The sequence below is a fragment of the Schistocerca gregaria genome, chromosome 5 (assembly GCF_023897955.1).
Source record: "Schistocerca gregaria isolate iqSchGreg1 chromosome 5, iqSchGreg1.2, whole genome shotgun sequence".
In the NCBI taxonomy this organism is placed as follows: Eukaryota; Metazoa; Arthropoda; class Insecta; order Orthoptera; family Acrididae; genus Schistocerca; species Schistocerca gregaria.
This window is the reverse complement of record NC_064924.1, coordinates 462,266,964-462,287,800: the sequence shown is the minus strand read 5'-3', so window position 1 is coordinate 462,287,800 and position 20,837 is coordinate 462,266,964. Positions and strand designations below refer to the sequence as shown.

The 20,837-nt window shown below is 36.8% G+C and overlaps 1 protein-coding gene across 1 annotated transcript in view; it reads right to left on the bottom strand.

Annotated features, from left to right (window-relative positions):
* Positions 1–1,085: 1,085 nt before the first annotated feature.
* Positions 1,086–20,837, bottom strand: part of LOC126272234 (peptidylglycine alpha-hydroxylating monooxygenase) — a 207,806-nt gene continuing 188,054 nt past the window's right edge. The window contains exons 9-10 of the mRNA XM_049974936.1: positions 8,559–8,608; positions 1,086–6,721 (exon numbers count right to left, since the gene is read on the bottom strand). Of these exons, the coding sequence (XP_049830893.1) occupies positions 6,556–6,721; positions 8,559–8,608 (216 nt within the window). The 3' untranslated portion in view covers positions 1,086–6,555. The remainder of the gene's footprint in view (positions 6,722–8,558; positions 8,609–20,837) is intronic.

Here is a 20,837-nt window from a genome sequence, read left to right as displayed (position 1 = left end):
ATTCTATTATATTTTGGGGTAACTCTTCCCACTCTAAAAGAATATTCTTGGCTCAGAAACGGGCAGTTCGGGCAATGAGTGGTATAAGTTCACAAACCTCTTGTTGACCCCTGTTTACGAGTCTGGGTATTTTAATTGGCTTTTCAATATATATATTCCTTACTGTCATTTCTTGTTAACAATATTAACTTATTCCCAAGAATAAGCAGCTTTCACTTAGTTAATACTCGGCAGAAATCAAACCTGCATTTGGCTAGAACTTCCTTAACTCTTGTGCAGAAAAGTATGCAGTATACTGCTGCATCCATTTTCAATTATCTACCACTTGAATTCAAAAGTCTTAGCAACAATCCACGTGCTTTCAAATCAAAACTGAAGAGTTTCCTCATGGGTCACTCCTTCTATTCTGTCGAGGATTTCCTTAAAAAATTAAGCTTATTTTCGTTCTATTGTTGATTGCATTTACTTAAATTTATGGATTGACGTATTTAGATTCATAAATATTTCATTTTTATCTGTTATTACCTTTATGTTATAATTTCATGTACTGACATGTTCCATGATCTTGGAGATTTGCTCCTCAATTTGGTCCTACGGAACTTGTCAGTGACTCAGAAAGGAGATCAGTCAGTCTGTGGCATCAAAATATTTGATCATTTGCCCAAGTCTATAACATAAAATGTCTTGCAAGTAGCAAAGCAAATTTTAAATAAAAACATCTAAAAAATTAAAAAACTTTAAGTGTAGTTGCACAGGCAGGCCTAAAAAATGTCTTCATTAATGTGAACACTGATCATGTACATATGTCCTGTAGATTGACTTGTTCCCTATAAAAGAATCACTCAAATTATTTATGGATCATGTAACTAACTAATTAATTAATCAACTGGTTGTTTTTTTGGACTATTATGTATTTCACATTCTTCTTTGAGTGATCCAGTGTATAAATATCAGCCTAGGTGCTCAACTAGAGAACAATCGTAAGAAGAGTAGTGAATGAAATCTGAAGGTCGCAACTGGTTGTAGGACGGAGATGGTGATGTATACATCAAGGGAGGTCAGAGAAATAAACAAAAATACAGGTATCAAAATAAATCATTGTTCTTTAATTTTTGAACTGATACAGATTTGCTGCCAACAAAAATACACTATTTCCAAATAAAAATGTAACTTGAAAAGATTTTTTGAATACCTCATTCTTTAAGCATACTGGCCTAATAATTTCTAAGAATTTGTCATTTCTTTCCTCTTGGATAAAAATATGTAACTTCTCAGCACTGTGCTTAAAATTACCATACAATGAAGATATCTGTGATATGTCTACTACATTTCCTGCACCATAGTGTTATTCCATAAAAGTTATTTTAAGATAGTTCACAGTACAGTACAACATTGTACTAGTTGTTCACATTCATTTTAAACTGTAATTTGTAATAAAATAAAGTGTATTCCAAGAAATCCTTACATAGTGTAATACTATTTGCTTCATCTGTAGCTACCATATTTATTTAATGATACAGCATTTATTTGTATCTATCTCTACAATACAAATATTCTTTTACATCGTGGTTTAGTACGAATTACGCTAAATGTTACTTCTATGGTGTACTGTCCTCTGGGGAAGGAATGGAAAGCACAACGAATATCAAGGAAGTTATGTGAATACACAAAAATAAAACTACATGAATAGTAAATGATGTAATTTTGGTACTGAAACCAAAATTTGAGAAAAAAATTATATATAGCATTATTTGTGTGAAGAGGATTACGAGGATTTTAAATGAAATAGAGGTAAAATGGGAATAAGAAATATGGAAAAGAAAAACTTAATTACACTGCTGGCACATATTAACCACTGATGACAAATAATTTGTGTATTATACCTGCTTTTAAGATTTCTCATTCACCAAACAGAGATTTGTTTAAAATGTCTTTTCATATTCATTCTTGCTCTGAATAAAGCTTTTAGAGAATTCACATTTACTTTCAAGATGACCTGTTACCATTGTCATAAAATAACACTGCGAATCACAATAGCCACACTGTTCATTGGAATGACGGCTGCTGAGAATTTGGTGCAAATGCAAGAATGTGAAATTCACAAAAATATCTATCTGTAGCTATGTGGGTACAGTGATCTCAGACTTAATGCAGTCTTTGGTTTTTTATTCCTTTTTAAACACTGAAGATGATACCAATCAAAGAATATGGTTACAATTTCAAGTACAATTTTTATACTTTATTATTTGCCCAGCATGTTCCCATAGTAATGTATTTCATTTTCAGATGTGCATATGTCTCTTTGTAGTCTGAATATTACACAGTAAACCAGCTAGTTATGATCCAATGACCAAAATTAACCTACAGAAATACTACTGGACTTTTAATAATAAAAATCTTGTAAAAGTAATAAACAAAAAGTCGAGACAAATGATGACTCATCCACAGATGAATTATGGATCATAAATGCATAGCCAGAAAGTAGTTCATAGCCAGAAAGTAGCACTAGCTTTGCTATGGCACATCTGTGCAATTTCCATTTGCATAACATGTGCAGACACAATACATTGTAATATAAAGTGGGAGACAATATCTTGTGCATTTTCACAAGTTGAAGATGATGACAGGAAAAAAGAAAGTAGGGGAAATATCTCACACTATAGGCACATAAAATATTTTTTATGACAATACTATAAATTCCTCATCAGCCATTTCAAAAAACAATACATTTGTACAAAACCATTGTAAAACATCTGATCAAAATACTATATATTCACAGAAAAGAAGTTACACAGTATTTCACTGAAGTATACGTACAAAAGAGGTTATCAGTATCAGAGGTGGAACTTGTGCTTTCTGTATTTGTATTCTCTATATGCTTCACCACAAAATTGTTTTTAGTAGAAACTTCAAATGGTAGACACCAAGAATATGGGGAAATATGTAGGGGATTTCTAAATACCTCTGTATTGAGGATACACAGTCACCCAGTACAGTAATGAAAAATTAAGTTCCATGAAAGTAGTGCACATACCACATAATTTTAAGGTAAAGCAAATGCACAGACCTCTCTACCTTGCCATGAAACAAAGGCTCATTGTGGTGAGAATGAAAGTTTCTTTCCCAATACAACAATATTTATCTAGTGAATATGCTATCATTTAAACTAATGTAATCATCAGTTTCAATAGAGACATCATCCTTTTAATAAATAGTAACTCTGGTTATCAGTTGGCTTTTATCTAAGATAAGTATAAATATGATTTAATATCTGTAGGCAATAAAATAATATGAAATTCAAACTGACAATTCATAGCATTATATATAAAAAACATACAAAACTGAATAACAAATTTATAACATATTTACATAAGTCCTAATCCAATTGACAAGTAAAAAAAAGATTATTAGTAGTGATTTGGATTAAATTCATAATCATGTATCAAATTGATCAGATGACTAGATAATTATTAAAACTGTTGCAGTTTCATGGAAATACTGATCACCGTTTATGCTTTTTCAGACTATGGTTTAAAACATCCTTCACCAACTTGCTTTTCTTTTTACAGATATTCATGATACAGAAATAAAACTATTTTAATGAAAATATAGTTTTGAATTTGTTTTATTATTTCCTTATTACTATGCAGAGAAAATACAGATACATTGGAAAAATAAAAGTATGCTACATGTATCATCAGACAGTATTTCATTACCTTAACCAGACAAATTAAAAAGCTTAAAAAACAAGCATCAGAGATGTCAGCTCAGAAATGGAAGTGTCACCTTCATTCCATTTATAGTTCTTTTAATGTAAATCACAATTGAAATATTTAACATATAAATACTATGAAAGACAGAAGGGCAGTGTCTGCTTATCAATTGCAAGAAGAGGAATGATAGAAGCTGGTCTAGAAATCGGATAAATGAGAAAATGCAACTGTATTTCAAGTTTTTGAAACTTGGTGTTCCTTAATTGGAAAAAGTCATAATTTCTGGTGTTTGATTTCTGCTACAGCTGCTCATGTTTCAGTCACAAGTGAGTAGACACCCTTCATCTATCCAAATACTGTTTATTTTCATTTGATTAATATCTGGAGAATGAGAAATAAGGAAATGGTTGAAAAATTAGCCCTGTTAAAATAGCTCAATAACATGAATGTGATAACCTGTACATAATGAGGACCACATTATCAGTAAAGAATGGAAAACAAGGCAAGCAGGTGATACAAAAGAGAGAGAAGTTGGAAGCATAAGGAAATGGAAAAATGATCAAGAAATAGAAAATATAACAAGTATTCAAGGAGAGAGAAGAGATTATAGGAAGACACAATGAAGAGGGGAGTTGGTAAACATTGTACAGATTCATTTATGATTAACTACTGGATTGTCAGGTACATTCTAGAAATAACACCCACTTAAGAAATTCAAAGGAACCAATGCGTGAAAACAGTTCTTGTGAAAATATATCTCTGAATTGCTAAACTGCTAATGCAGCATGTTCAGTGACCAGATAACACTTTCTTCTTTATGGGTCAGTGACTGTTCATTGTATATGACATCCTGTGTGCTGTTGTGTGTCAGATCAGTTAGTGGGATACAAACAGCAGATGATATATCTGGGTACATTAATTGCTGTTTACACTACCACAGATAATAAGGTCTGTGGGACTGGAGTACAAAGTGATGAACAAAAGCTAAGGCAGAGTCCACATATATAATGCAAATACTTCAGAGTATGGGTTAAAACTGAATATTATTTCGAAAAATGCCTCCCATGTGGTTCACAAGATTAAATACCAGGGTGGAGCGAAAGGGTGGTGAAAAATGAGTTATCTGCAGGAGATGTGGATGCTATTTACTTGCAAAGAATGTCTTTCTCTGAAACTGAGTGATAATGGTGAAAAGAAAACCACCCTTCCAACTTGTTTGTTGACAGCAGCATTGTGATGATTGTTGCAATTAAATCTTTTGTGAGGCCGTTGGTACTGGCGATGGACTATGTACTGCAGTATATCTGACATCATAACAGATGATATTCAGCATACCTTACTCATGATACAGAATGAAAATTCTTTGGATTTTTTATGTATTTCTGTGAATAGATGTACTTATGCAACTACAAGGAAGATACAGAAAGGTGTAACCTTTAAAGTGTTGAAGTGGTGTATTCAAAAGGAAAGCCAACTCTGATAAGTGAGAATAAAACTGCTTGCCCATGGTGAACTTTAAGGCACTGTCAGAACTAGTTAACTTACAAATACCTTTCGCAGGTTAAGATTTTTAAAATTTCTGGGAGCATAACATTTGTTTACCAAGTGACTAACAGTATCCCTTAATACATTTTAATTGGTGATGAGAAGTATTCATTGACTGTAGTCATCCAATTGCTCCTGTCATGAAGCAGGTGTGTGCTAATCCCACTATACAACAGCTGTCACAGAACTGGTAATGAAATAATAATGTATTTACTAGAACTATATCACTCCATTTCTTTTTTCTGTAGTTGCCAGCTCAATGTCTTACATTAAACATGAACCTCTAAAGAGTCTTCCTTCAAAAAGTGTATCTTTGTAAGATGAAAATATTCCTCAAACACATTTTTGCAGTGATTCTGGTTTGAACTTATATTTATTTTGTCAGCTCCTTCCATTCTTTCTTGCATTTTACATAGGTATAAAAACATCCAAGTATACACTCTTTCTTTTTTTGCTTCATTCTTTACTTTTGCCTACCTTTCACTGCTCACTACATTCAAACTCTTCCTCCCCCACACCCCACCCACCTGCACAGAACTGCGCATAACCTTGCTTCATACTGATAATCACATAATTAAAATCCAAGAAAACTAATAATTTAACTGAGATAGTTCTGTGCATACTTTCAATAATATTTACAATGATTTCTATTTCCTAAAATTATGTAAAAAAAAGATACATTGAGTGAAGGTGAATATCACTGACCATTTAGGCTCAAGGCCACTTTTAAAATAAATAGAGGAATAAATTTTCATGTAATTGTTTCAGAGGGCATTGTATATGACAAGTTAGATTAAAAATGTTATTCTTAAAGGATAACAAACATCTGTAGTGCATCTAAGCAATTTTATTTTTAAATGAATTGCAAATATGTGTAGCAGATCTCTAAATGTGTGGTTCCATAAATTATGCACAGGAATTCACTATTACTCTGAGCTGCTCTTTAAATATATATTCAAACAGTAGCATCTCATACTGCAGGTTTTGAGCAAAAAAAAACTTGAAATGTTTTGCACAATACTAGAAAATGTGAAAATGAAAGTGGTTAATTTATATTTTCTACAATAGAGGAATGAAAGTACTTGCATTCATCTATTTTGTTATGAAGTTCCAAATGTAACACATTTACACTTTTCACTTTCAGTGCAGACAACCCTTCTAAAATTGTAAAAAATATTATGCTGCTGACAATGACGCTGATTGTGCAGGGTAGATAAAGGCTTACTTCAAATTCATTATCATTTTCCAAATACTAATACTTTCAGGTTTAGTAATACTCTATTCTTTTCTAATTAGCTTACTCCAACTGGCTAGCATCATCTGGTATATTGTTGAGACCGTCTGATTCACGCCAACTGTAGAGTGGGGGGCCAGAGCTGAAGCAGTACTTTTTTTCCAGTGGAGATCCATTTTCAACCCAATACATCAAGTAAAAGTTGCACATTTCATCCTCATTTGTAGCACTGGAAAATAATAAATGGTACACTAAGTTATTAAAATCAAATAATATTATTATTCTTTAAGTAGTTCCACCATTTCATTGTGATACAATCATTTCTCACACAGAAACCTAGGAATGTGTAACAATTACATTCAAGTTATTTTCATAAATAACAAAACTATGATTACTATATTAGTAAATGAGACACTTAAAGTAGTAAAGGAGTTTTGCTATTTGCGGAGCAAAATAACTGATGATGGACGAAGTAGAGAAGATATAAAATGTAGACTGGCAATGGCAAGGAAAGTGTTTCTGAAGAAGAAAAATTTGTTAACATCGAGTATAGAGTTAAATGTCAGGAAGTCGTTTCTGGAACTATTTGTATGGAGTGTAGCTATGTATGGAAGTGAAACATGGGCAATAAATAGTTTGGACAAGAAGAGAACAGAAGCTTTCGAAATGTGGTGCTACAGAAGAATGCTGAAGATTAGATGGGTAGATCACATAACTAATGAGGAGGTATTGAATAGAATTGGGGAGAAGAAGAGCTTGTGGCACAACTTGACTAGAAGAAGAGATCAGTTGGTAGGACATGTTCTGAGACATCGAGGGATCACCAATTTAGTATTGGAGGGCAGTGTGGAGGGTAAAAATCATAGAGGGAGACCAAGAGATGAATACACTAAGCAGATTCAGAAGGATGTAAGCTGCAGTAGGTACTGGGAGATGAAGAAGCTTGCACAGGGTAGATTAGCATGGAGAGCTGCATCAAACCAGTCTCAGGACTGAAGACCACAACAACAACAACATCATTAATTATCTGTCAGCACATAATTTCTTTCAAACGCAACCCATAAGATATAAATAAATAGGGTTTTTTTCATGGCAGATTGTGTTCTTCGCAACTTTTTTTTCTTTCTTGTCTTCCTGAGAAACTTTTATGTCAAGGATATATGAAATGATTACATTTAAGGAACAACATATATTTAATTGTTGCTTTAATTAGCTAAATTAAATATGAGGTAGTTCTAATGCATTTACAGCTATGGAAATATTAGTACACTTGTACCTATGAGATTGCACTTCTTACACTGAGGAAAACCTAGGTTTTATTTTGTTACCATTATGAAAATATTAGTGCATTTATGAAACTAAAAGTTTTGTATCACATCAGTATCCATGAAACTATTAGACGAATCTGTGAACTAAACTAATCTCATTACTTCATAGGCTTCAACAGTCACCATCAATGATTTTGAATATTAGGCCATGTCATTATGTGACACTAAAATAACTTTGCAGTCGTTTTCTTCAGGACAACTAATTGCTGAATTCTAGTGACAGTCCTGTCCTACATACTGTCTTACTTCATTTTCTAGCCAGTTACTGACGTCACAGTCTGGGATCCATTGGACAATTCAAAGTAAAGATTGCTATGGAGGGTGGCTACATGATATGGAAGTTGGAGAGAGGAATAGCTGATCATTCGGACCTAAAGTTGAGAGATACCCATCTGTTTTAAAGGATGAGGGGAGATCATTTTAAAAATATTGCAATTTTTAATTTGATTGATCTTGTGGTGCCAATGAAATCAACACCAACATCGATATGCATTCATCTTTGGACTCTAAGCATTAATTTTAGCTGTTCCACCATAATCAGTTCAGTTCTTTGTGATCCTTGTATGTGTTAAGGTTAATAAACTGACTATTGCTAAATGGGTGTGATTATTGGTGTAACCAACCCGGTAATCCTCCTCAATCTATAAGGACCAGTTTTTTCGTGTCACAGGCATTGTTAAGTTTTAACACTATGGTAACTATAGCTTGTACAAAAATTTATATACACAAGTTACTTACCCTATTTGAGTCCAGCGATTACGGTTGCTGTACATTGTACACCTGGCTGCCTGCAACATAATTAATTTCAACATTCACTATAATGATATTAACTTATATGTTTACAATGTGTGTTCTTAAAGATAAACATTAAATATTATGAGAACTAATCACACATAAGTGAGCCTATTGTAAATAAATTTTACATTTTTCTTTTCTACACCAATACCTAACCTGTTCATACACTTTTGCCTTCAGCCAAACAATGATTAATGCTACAAAGTAACTTCACAAAGTAAGTTATCCTTTATTATGGCAGGCCAAGTAACTTTTATTGAATGCTGCTCTATACTTCATAGTGAATCAAACAATGGAAAATCCAGGATGGAATGGAACAATATTATGAGAAGGAAAGTTGCTACTCGCCATATAGTGGAGATGCTGAGTCGCAGATAAGCACAACAAAAAGACTTCCACACTTAAAGCTTTCGGCCAATGGCCTTCTTCAGCAGTAGACACACACACACACACACACACACACACACACACACATATACACACACACACACACACACACACACACACACACACACACACACACACTCACGCAAATGCAACTCACACACACAACTGCAGTCTCTGGCAACTGAAACCACACTGTGAGCAGCAGCACCAGTGCATGATGGGAGTGGCGACTGAGTGGAGGTAAGGAGGAGGCTGGGGCCTGGTAAGGAGGGGGGGGGGCATAGTATGGTGGGGATGGCAGACAGTGAAGCGCTGCAGATTAGGCGGAGGGCAGTGGAGAGGGGGGGGGGGTGAGGGGGGGGCAGGGGGAAGAAGTAGAAAAGGAGAGAAATTAATTTAAAAAATAGTAAATAAATAAATCAGGCAGGATCTACAGTCACTATTCAAATCCTTAGGCCCATCCCAGAAACTCAGCCCGGAGTCCATCACTCTACTCACCCCTACCACTCCCCACACTCCTACCTTCTACACGCTTCCTAAAGCCCATAAACCTAACCACTCACTGTGCTCGCACTGAGAGAATTTCTGCTCTCGTAGACCAACACCTTCAGCCTATTACCAAGAACCTACCCTCCTATATGAAAAATACCAACCATTTCCTCCACCAACTCTCCACAGTTCCTGTCCCTTTATCACATGGTGCCCTGCTCACCACTACTGATGTCACCTCCCTGTACACTAACACTCCTAACACCCCCAGGCTTATTTCTATTAAACACTGCCTTTCTCACTGCATAATGGATTCCAAACCCAGAAAATTCTTCCTGGTTGCCATGACCAACTACATCCTCACCCACAATTACTTGTCCTTTGAAGGGATTACCTACAAACAAATCTGGGGTATGGCTATGGGCACCTGCATGGCACCATCCTATGCCAACCTATTCATGGGCCATCTAGAGTAATCCTTCATAAAAACCCAGAGTCCTAAAACCCTTACCTGCTTCAGATTCACTGACGACATCTTTGCTATTTGGGATCGAAGATGAGGACACCCTATCCACATTCTTCCAGAACATCAATAACTTCATCTGCTTCATCTGGTCCAACTCAACCCAATAAGCCAGCCTCCTAGGTGTTTGCCTCCACCTCTTCAAAGATGTCTACATTAGCACCTTCATCCATATCAAACCTACTAACCACCAGCAATACCTCCACTTCGACAGCTGACAGCTGCCACCCATTCCAAAAAAATAAGTCCCTTCCGTACAGCCTATCCACCTGTGGTCATTGCATCTGCAGTGACAAGCAGTCCCTCTTGAAATATACTGAGGGTCTCACTACCTAATCATAATTATCCTTCCAACCTTGTACAAAAACAAATCTCCCATGCCTTATCTTTCTATCTTTCCAGTCTCCCAACATCTCCCAAAGTCCCATTGTCCAGCCACAGAGGAGCATTCCCCTCATAACTCACTACCACCCAGGACTGGAGCAACTGCATTACATTGTCTGCCAGGGCTTCGATTACCTCTCGTCATGCCCTGAAATGAGAAATGTCCTGCCCACTATCCTTCCCACTCCTCCCACAGTGGTATTCCACCATCCACCGAACTTACACAATATACTTGTCCATCCTTACACAATACCTGCTCCCAATCCCTTACCTCATGTCTCATACCCCTGTAATAGACCTAGATGCAAGACCTGTCCCATACATCCTCCTACCACCATCTACTCCAGTCTGGTCACTAACATCACCTATCCAGTCAAAGGCAGGGCTACATGTGAAACCAGTCATGTGATTTACAAGCTAAGCTGCAACCACTGTGCTGCAGTCTATGTAGGTATGACAACCAACAAGATGTCTGTCCACATGAATGGCCACCAACAAACTGTGGCCAAGAAACAAGTGAACCACCCTGTTGCTGAACGTGCTGCCAAATATGATATGTTTCATTTGAATGACTGCTTCATGGCCTATGCCATGTGGATCCTTCCCACCAACACCAGCTTTTCTGAATTGCACAGGTGGGAACTTCCCCTGCAATACATCCTACTTCCCATAACCCTCCTGGCCTCAACCTTTGTTAGTCACTGTCCTGACCCATCCAGCCCCTTCTCTGCTCCCTTTCCAGCAATACACACGTACTATTCCATCATCACACCCAGTCTTTTTTATTTATTTATTTATTTTTCTCCTTTTCTGCTACTTTCCCCCGACCCCCTCATCACCCCACCTCTCGCCTGCCCTCTGCCTAACCTGCAGCACTTTACTGTCTGCCATCCCCAACATACTGTCCCTCCCCCTCCCAGACCCAGCCACCTCCTTACCCCCACCCAGTCGCCACTCCCAGCATCCACTGGTGCTGCTGCTCGCAGTGTGGTTTCAGTTTGCCTGAGACTGCAGTCATGTGTGTAAGTTGCATTGTGTGTGTGTGTGTGTGTGTGTGTGTGTGTGTGTGTGTGTGTGTGTGTGTAGCAACTTTCCTTCCCGTATTATTGATACTTCATAGTGACGCAGATTATGACACTATTTTTCTACGCAGTCTCCAAGTGTCTGTCAGCAGTTGTCAGAACGTTCTGCCAGTCGTTTAATTCCTCAACAACAGATAAAGTTCCTTGATACTGGGGCTATATGCAAACGCCTGTGTGAATGTCCTCAGGGTACGAAAATATATTTGTAACAAGAAAGCAATCTTAGACAACTTGGTGAAGGTCAATGTAGTTGGCAGAATTAATGGTCTGATATCCCTGGAGGAAATTAACTAATAGAATGCCAGCACATCATGGCCATGACCACAGTAGAAACCTGATGCTCATTAAACGATTATTTTCATCCAAACTGCATCACTTTCCTCTATTTTTTCATAAAAAACTTTTGAGAAATTACAGCTAAGCAGCTTTCTGCTCTTCTTATAAATTTCAGAACCAAATGGGCTGGCAATTTACAGATAAGTTGCAAATGATTACTGAAGACATTCGCATGAATTTCTCACACAGTGCCACAATTGCCAGTTGCAAATGAGTTCATAAATGGTCAAAATGTTCTGCACACTTGCTCACTGTTTATATTCCATTTAGCAAATGAGGCATGGGGATTTGTGCTTTTTGATGCATCTGCCACATCCTTGCACTTTGAAGAATCACTGTTTTTTTAATAGTTCAATTCAACTTCATACACTTTGGTGACCCCTTTGCAATGGTGGCAGCTTCTGCCACTTTCTAATTTGTTTTCCTCTCTCCTCCTCCTCCTCCTCCTCCCCAGTACTGTACTATAAGTGACTAGCTTTTTTTACATAATTGCTGTTAGTGCTGAATGTAACAAGAATTTTCTGCAGTGAGCCAGTTTTTTAATTATTGATACACTCTTTACTGCTAAGATTCTATAAACACTCCTTTGACATACAAAGAAGCAAATTAAAAAATTTGTTGTCTGATCCATTCGATTTCATACCATATGCAAACAATCTCAACTAAACCTCAGCAGAATCGGAACCCTAAATATGTACTTAATAAGTACCACACAATAGCAAAACACAGCAGCTGGCCATAAAAACTCTTTTCTTTGATCTACACTGACACTACCATGGACAGGTGGTATTTTCATTCCAACATGTGTGCAACTTTCCATTTGAGGCTTTCCTAGTTAAGATCTGCTTGAATGGATTGTGGGTGTTGTGTAAACTACACAATATTTCCACAAGACAGCTGTTCGTCAACTTTGGGAGCTACTGATGCATTGCTGCTGTGGCTTACAAGTATATTTGCTGGCTTGCTAGATGAGAACAAGTACCAAGGGGTGAGGTTATAACAAAATCATAGACAAATCATTGAAGATTTTGACATCCAAAGCCACTTGCCAGAGAAACAGGCTGTAATCTTTGCACATGCATGATTGGAAACATATTGCTGTAAGTCATGAATCCAGTGTACGTGTGCTGACAGGGTGTCTGAGCCCAATTTGACTGATGTGGCTTTGATCTCCTATCTGTGTAAACTCAGGTAAATGAATGCAATGAGCTTATTTTAATTCCTCCCATTTATTTCTATATTTTTCATATCAAATCCCAAAAAATGACACTGTGGAATGAATGTATCTGGGATTAACTAATTATATATACTAAAAACTCTTCTGTGGTAATAGTTAATGGTTTGCATGATTTACTAACATGCCAGTAAATCAAATCCACTTATTCACTAAAAAGACAATATTCCAAATTTTAATGAATTTGTTTTGGTACAACTACAAGTGATGAAGGAGTAGGGTAGACAAGTACTAATTTGCTTGATTTTGCTGTAAGTTTGTAGGAGGGTTGGCCAGGGGGCAGATAGATAACAAATGAACATCACACAATAGTCATTTACAGTGTAGTGTTGGTATGGTGGACCCACAAGGGTCATAGCTAATTCCATCAGTCAAATTGACAACATCTTCTTAGGCAGAAGCAGAAAGCTAAACACAACTGTAAAACATATATTAAATGGTCTCTCAGACCATGAGAGTCAGCTACTTTCAATTGAAGGTGTTAGCTCTCTTAGTAAGAACAATTCCTGAAGTAAGACTTTCAGAGTAATTAACACACCATATATCAAGACCTTCTGTAATTTCCTACAAGAAGTTGATTGGACACGTTCGAGCTCATTGAAAATGTTAATGACAAGTATAATGCTTTTCTAAATAAATTTATCTGCCTTTTTGAAGTGGCCTTTCCTAAACGGACTTCCAAATTCAAATGTGAAACCTACAATAATAAAAACTGGTTAACTTCGGCATCAAATCCTCTTGAAGAAGGAAAAGGAATCTATATCCCTCACTCAAATACAGTTATAGTCTAGAAAAGGAAAAACATGACAAACTATACAACAATATCCTTAGAAAAATTCTAAGGAGGACAAAGAGTATTTCTATAAAATCAAAAATTGATGTTTCTAATAATAAAATTAAAACCATATGGGACATAATAAAAAGGGAAACAGGTAAAGTCCCTGCTGCAGTAAACACCATAGGAATTAAAACAAATGATACCATTCATGAAAAAGTTTAAATAATTATCGACATTTTTAACAACCACTTTTTGGCATCAGCAGCCCAAACTGGAAAAACATGTTCTGTTAATGAAACCATGTTATCCCTTCAAAACATCATTAATAAAAAATCAAGCAGATTAAAGTGTTTCCTGTCGCAGTACATGAAATTTAGAATATAAGTAAGGAGATGAAAAGCAAGAATTCTGTTGGCATTGATGGTATCTCTTCAAGATTACTGAAGGAATGCTATAAGTCAATAAGCAAAATACTGTGCTATATATTCAATGAATCCATACAGCATGGGATTGTTCCTGAGAGACTAAAGTATGCTATCGTCAAACTTCTCTTTGGAAAAGGTGATAAAACTGACGTTACAACTATCAGTCTGTCTCCCTTTTCACAACTAAAACCTTGAGAAATTGGTTCACAAAGACTTATTGACCACCTAATTCATTATAAGGTATTAAACAGTAGACATTTTGGATTTCAGTGGGGTATATCAGCAGAATAAGCTATTTTCTCCATCACCCATCATATCTTAGAGTCTTTTAGTAATAAGTTATCTCCTGCCAGTATCTTCTGTGACCTTTCTAAGGCCTCTGATAGTGTTAACTATGAAATCCTCTTAACAAAGGCTGAATATCAAGATATAAGTGGATCAGATGGCTCATGGATTAAATCCTAACTGGAAGAAAGCAGGTCATATTGAACGACTCTGAAGGGCACTCTGTCATCTAGCTGGTGCTCTATTTACTGTGGTGTTCCTCTGGGCTCTGTACTTGGTCCCATTCGCTTCCTCGTCTTCATCAGTTACATTCCCTTATGTACTAGCTTGAAAACTCATTTTACTCTTTTCACTGATGACATCTCCATCCTCATCAACAAAACTCCCAAGCACCTTGCCTTTCGCGGGCAAGTGCTCTACCAACTGAGCTACCCAAGCACGACTCACGCTCCATCCTCACAACTTTACTTCAGCCAGTACCTCGTCTCCAACCTTCCAAGCTTAACAGAAGCTCTCCTGTGAACCTTGCAGAACTAGCACTCCTGAAAGAAAGGATATTGCAGAGACATGGCTTGGCCACAGCCTGGGGGATGTTTCCAGAATGAGATTTTCACTCTGCAGCGGAGTGTGCAATGAGATGAAACTTCCTGGCAAAGGTCCCAAGTTTGAGTCTCAGTCCGGCACACAGTTTTAATTTGTCAGGAAGTTTCATACAAACGCACACTTCACTGCAGAGTGAAAATCTCATTCTGGACCACAAAAACTGCTTATTTTAGTTACTTCCATGAAATGCTGTTGCATGGCATAGTTTCCTGGGTAACCAGCCACTTTCCAAAAAAACTATTCATTGCCCAAAAAGAGACTTATTACCATAATGAACGGAGTCCAGCCTAGACATTCTCATAGAAACCTCTTTAGAGAATTAGGGATACTAACAACTGCAAGTCAATATATCTACTCCCCGTTATGTTTCATTGGTAAAAATGAGCACCTATACAAAACCAATGATTCACAACACACCCATGATACCGGGAGGAAGATGGATCTACATTATGAATTAAAAAACCTTAGTATTGTACCAAAAGGAGTCCATTACATGAGCTGCAGGGTGTTCAATACATTTCTACCATTACTGAAATCACGTGTCCATGAGCTTCCCAAATTTAAACAGCAGCTCAAACACTATCTCATAGATAATTCCTTTTATTCGGTTGAAGAATATTTCAATTATGTTAACTCTAATTAATTCTTTTCTTTTAATTAAATCTGATATACTTCTATGCATTACGATAGTTGAAATCATTATTAACATTACTATGTCTTTTATGTAGCTATTAAGATCTACTTTCATTTTAACTTTTTTGAGTGTAATTTTGTCTATACCTATTAATGTGTATTTTGTCTTACACCTATATCTCCTCTTGCAAGAGTGTTTTTTATGTGTTACTTTTAAGCGTTTTTTAAGTGTTACTTTTGCATAATTTGTAATAATTTAACACGTCTTACGTCCATGCAAATTTTAGTGACCTAAGTAAATAAAAATAAATATAATAATAAAGCTATAGTCAGTGCATATGTGAAGAGAAATTCCCCTGAAGAGAGTTCAAGGAACTCCATCAATATTGTCTTTTTTTTTGTTTTAAGGCAAAGGATGATGGTAAGTAAATAATTATTACAAAATGCATTCCAATTTGCTCAATTTTACCACTACAATGCAGTGGAACACTTTTTTTGGTTATATCTCAGCAGGCATTGAGTTCACTGAACACTCAACATGTAGCTGTACTTATGTTTGTTTTAATTTCATTCAGCTATTTGACAGAAAGCATTTAGTCTCATCTGGATCTGTCATTTATTAATATTGAAGTGATGTGGGACCTACCCATCTCACACTATCTTCCAACATGAATGAATGTAGCATAAATCCTGCAGCAAGTATAAATTTGTGCCAGAAATTCTCTTCCCAAAATCTGAATGTTTGCTGATAATGCTTGTTTCTAATCATTTCCTGGTTGCAACGGGGCATCTTAAATGTTTTGACATTTCTGTAACAATTCATTCAAACAAAATGATGCTAAACTAGCCTTGTGGTTGGATTCCTATTTGAAAATAAATTTTAGGAAACAAAGTTAGTACAATAATTTATGAATTTTTGGCCCTGCACCTCTCAGGCAGATTGTAATTACTCCTATCACTAAGGCACGATCTGTTCCAAGCTTTCCCTTTAGCATTCCATCACTCTGATGCATGATGTGGGTTGATGATAAAAACATTGAGTTACCATTTTAGCCATACCTTTGACATTTATCCTTACCCATATAATCTCCCATTCTGACTCTTAACACATTTGTAAGATTGAGGGATGATTTTACGGCAATAAATGTGCTGCTGTATCTTAGTAGATGTTAAGGAGCTGTTTTTTTTTTTTTTCAGCAATAAAAATGCTGCTAATATTGTGTTCAATCTACTGTGGTATATATTCAATTCAAAATTTAATTTTTCATAACTGTTTATTTCTGTTTTCACTTGATATCTCTTGTATTATGTATCCATTGTTATTGTGTGTGTGTGTGTGTGTGTGTGTGTGTGTGTGTGTGTGTGTGTAAGAGAGAGGGGGGGGGGCGGTATCCATTGTTATTGTGTGTGTGTGTGTGTGTGTGTGTGTGTGTGTGTGTGTAAGAGAGAGGGGGGGGGGGGGGGCAGAGAAACTTTGGGACACTTCTGCACTTCACTAATATTAAGTTTGCATTGTCTTTTTTCACTTGCTTTGATGTGTATTCCCATCCATAACAAGTGAAGGTGATCCATCATGCCTCTGCAGTGTACAACATCTAACTGCTTATCCAGCATACAAAGGGGTTTCTCAAACTTAACGAAGTACTGCTGTCTGTCATAAATGGTAATTTGTGTTCAAAATTTCACTGTGATTCTTAAAGGGGTTTTCAGCCACTGTGGGAACATGGAATAGAAGTCTGTTTACATAATGCAATGAGTAAACTAAATTTTATAAATTTAATTTATGAGAAATCAACAGCTTTCAATGACAGAGATTTTAGTGCATACATTGGAGAGCTGACTTCATCACAGGTTCACAACTTTAAATGCAAGGTAGAGTAAATGAATTTGCAGCACTGATCATTTTCAACCACTTAAATCTAACTGCATGCTGAACAGGGACTCAAACTGTGACTCCTGTCACCACGCGGGGCACTGCACTACCAACTAAAAATGAGCTGGCAAAGCTCATGTCACAACTTTACTGAGCTTCAAATTAACACCTGGTTCACAAGGAGAACGGAGTAGAAGATATGAGAAATTTCAGGCTGTAAAAGATGAAATTCTCTTATTCTTGCCAGAGTATATGCGTTGTCAGCTGACTGTGGTAGGCTAAAATTATATGTGAGACTAAGGACTGAAGCAGAACACCACACCTGTCACATGCAGTGTACTACCAAGAGTAGTGACTACTTTTCTTTTGCTAAGCAAATGATGAAAAGATGTCCATTAAAAGTGGAAACTGAACTATACCCATCAAATATGGGAACTATGAAGATGTGTGTAGCAAAAGCAGGGGAGTTAGAAAGGAGAATACAGAAGAAAACAAATGCTCAGATATTTTATTTGCTAAGAATACATGTTCTAGATACTCAAGGAGAAAAAACATTATGATGATGTTATAAGACATCATTGCTGTCAAGTAAAGATAGGAAAATCAATGTCTACTCCCTACCGGGAAAGAAATTTAAATCTTTACATAGATGCTCCATGCCATAAACTGAATAATGTAAATAAGCTCTGAAGGTATATATAAAACTGCATATAAAATTGACAGTTGTCAACCTAACTGAAGAAAATGGAATATTTAAAAATCAGAACACCAAAATAAGAAAGGAAAAAAAGATAAATAAAGTAAAAATAATGTGCTATAATAACAGATCTGCTATGCATTTCAATTCTTGTGCTTTAAATTTCATAAGCAGCCAGAAGATGTGTAGAAGTTGACTAGGGTGATCTTCCTGCATTATGTTGGCGGTAGGTTGTGTTGTATTGGCAGACATTACAGAAACACTGTCATATCTGCCTCCGAGCAAATGGTGCAAGTTCTGTGAAAGTTAATCTAAGTATAAAGAGGCCAAGGGAAACATGATCCCTTGTCAGTGTAGTAAACTAAATAGATGTGAGGAACACAGGCATCACAAAAGATTAGATCAATCAGAAAAAATCTGCTGCCCAATGTCAAGATAAGTGTCACAGCATGATGCAGGGAAACACCAGACCATTATCATTTGTTGCATTGAAATGCTGGCCCTCAATAATTAAAGAAGCAGCTGAAATATATAGAAAATCACTTAACTGACAGAGACACATCAGCAATGTGTTGATGGGGCCCAAACATTATCTGTCACACAGCAGTCATTGCTGAAAAGACAACAATGATTAAGAGGGCTCGAAGACAGGGCAGCAGGGCCAGGGGCCTGCAACTTGCTGGGCATATACACTGGGGTCTGAGGCGTGTTATCCAGTTTCCCATGAAGCACAGCACAAGGCCTGAAGACCATTTCAGTTGCAGTCTCTGCATCCTCTGGCCCCTCCTGCTCTTCGAATGGGGTACCATACAAATTGATTAGCCCTAACAATTACCTTGAGTCACAATTAGAAATAACAAGCAGCTGCTTTGCAGATATGCTGTGCAGTTACTCAGCCATCATCTGACATTATGATTAGTGCCAACCAAACAGTAAGTTTTTGGAAACAACTGCAAGTCACCCTTACTGATTTTTTATTTACCAGTTTTATTCTCCAAATGAACAAGAGCATCATCAGAACATACAGTTGAAAGTTGGCTGACAGCACTAAAGATTGAATTTAAAGTTGGCTGATAGGTCTAAAGATTAAACTAGCTGTGCTATTATACTTAAAGTTGCATTTAAAGTACAGTGGTAAAATGATGACATTGACAGTGCCAAAGATTAATCTTTCATTTGAAGAACAAAACCAGTAAATAAAAAAAAAAATACTACATGCAACTTGTGGCTGTTTTCAAAAACTTAAAATTAAGCAGCTGCTTGTTATTTCTAATTGTGACTCAAGGTAATTGTTAGGGCTAATCAATTTGTATGGTACCCCATTAGAAGAGCAGGAGGGGCCAGAGGATGCAGAGACTGCAACTGAAATGGTCTTCAGGCCTTGTGCTGTGCTTCATGGGAAACCGGATAACACGCCTCAGACCCCAGTGTATATGCCCAGCAAGTTGCAGACCCCTGGCCCTGCTGCCCTGTCTTCGAGCCCTCTTAATCATTGTTGTCTTTTCTGCAATGACTGCTGTGTGACAGATAATGTTTGGGCCCCATCAACACATTGCTGATGTGTCTCTGTCAGTTAAGTGATTTTCTATATATTTCAGTTGCTTCTTTAATTATTGAGGGCCAGCATTTCAATGCAACAAATGATAATGGTCTGGTGTTTCCCTACTTCATGCTGTGACACTTATCTTGACATTGGGCAGCAGATTTTTTCTGATTGATCTAATCTTTTGTGATGCCTGTGTTCATCACATCTATTTAGTTTACTACACTGACAAGGGATCATGTTTCCCTTGGCCTCTTTATACTTAGATTAACTTTCACAGAACTTGCACCATTTGCTCGGAGACAGATATGACAGGGTTTCTGTTAAAATTGACAGTCATGCCCCCTGCATAAAATGCCTGCTATTGCTACATCTAAACAGTTATTAAGTCAGGAAACCCTCAAACAACACAATCAATTAATTGTTTTGAACTGTTATGATCTTGTCCTTGTGGCTTTGTTCCACACCACAGCATTAACAGTATTGGTACAGTTAGTTTAAGAGGTGGCCTTTTGCCTAATACCCTTTCTGTCACCACCCCTTTACCCCCAGGATAGAATTTTTATACCTCAACTGTTTTGTGAATCATGTAACTGAGGTGGGACTTGGACACCAAACCAGTATTCACCTAGTGGGATGTGGGAAACTGCCTAAACCACTTCCAGGCTGGCTGGAAAACCAACTCTCATGAATCAGCCAGGGACATTCTGTCAGAGTCCAGCGCATCTTTCCATCCCATAAGCAGAGCTTTAAGATGCTCTGCTACCCAGGTGGGTATTTTTGACTGCAAAATATGAGAAAACTATTGGACAGAGGAGTTAGATAAGTTAATTATGAACAATAAACAACACAGTATAACACCATATTTCCCAGCCATGGCAGTCTTAAACCTGATAGGACTTGATACACAAATCCTGAGACTTAGTAGATGGAAGTTTATATTATTAGAT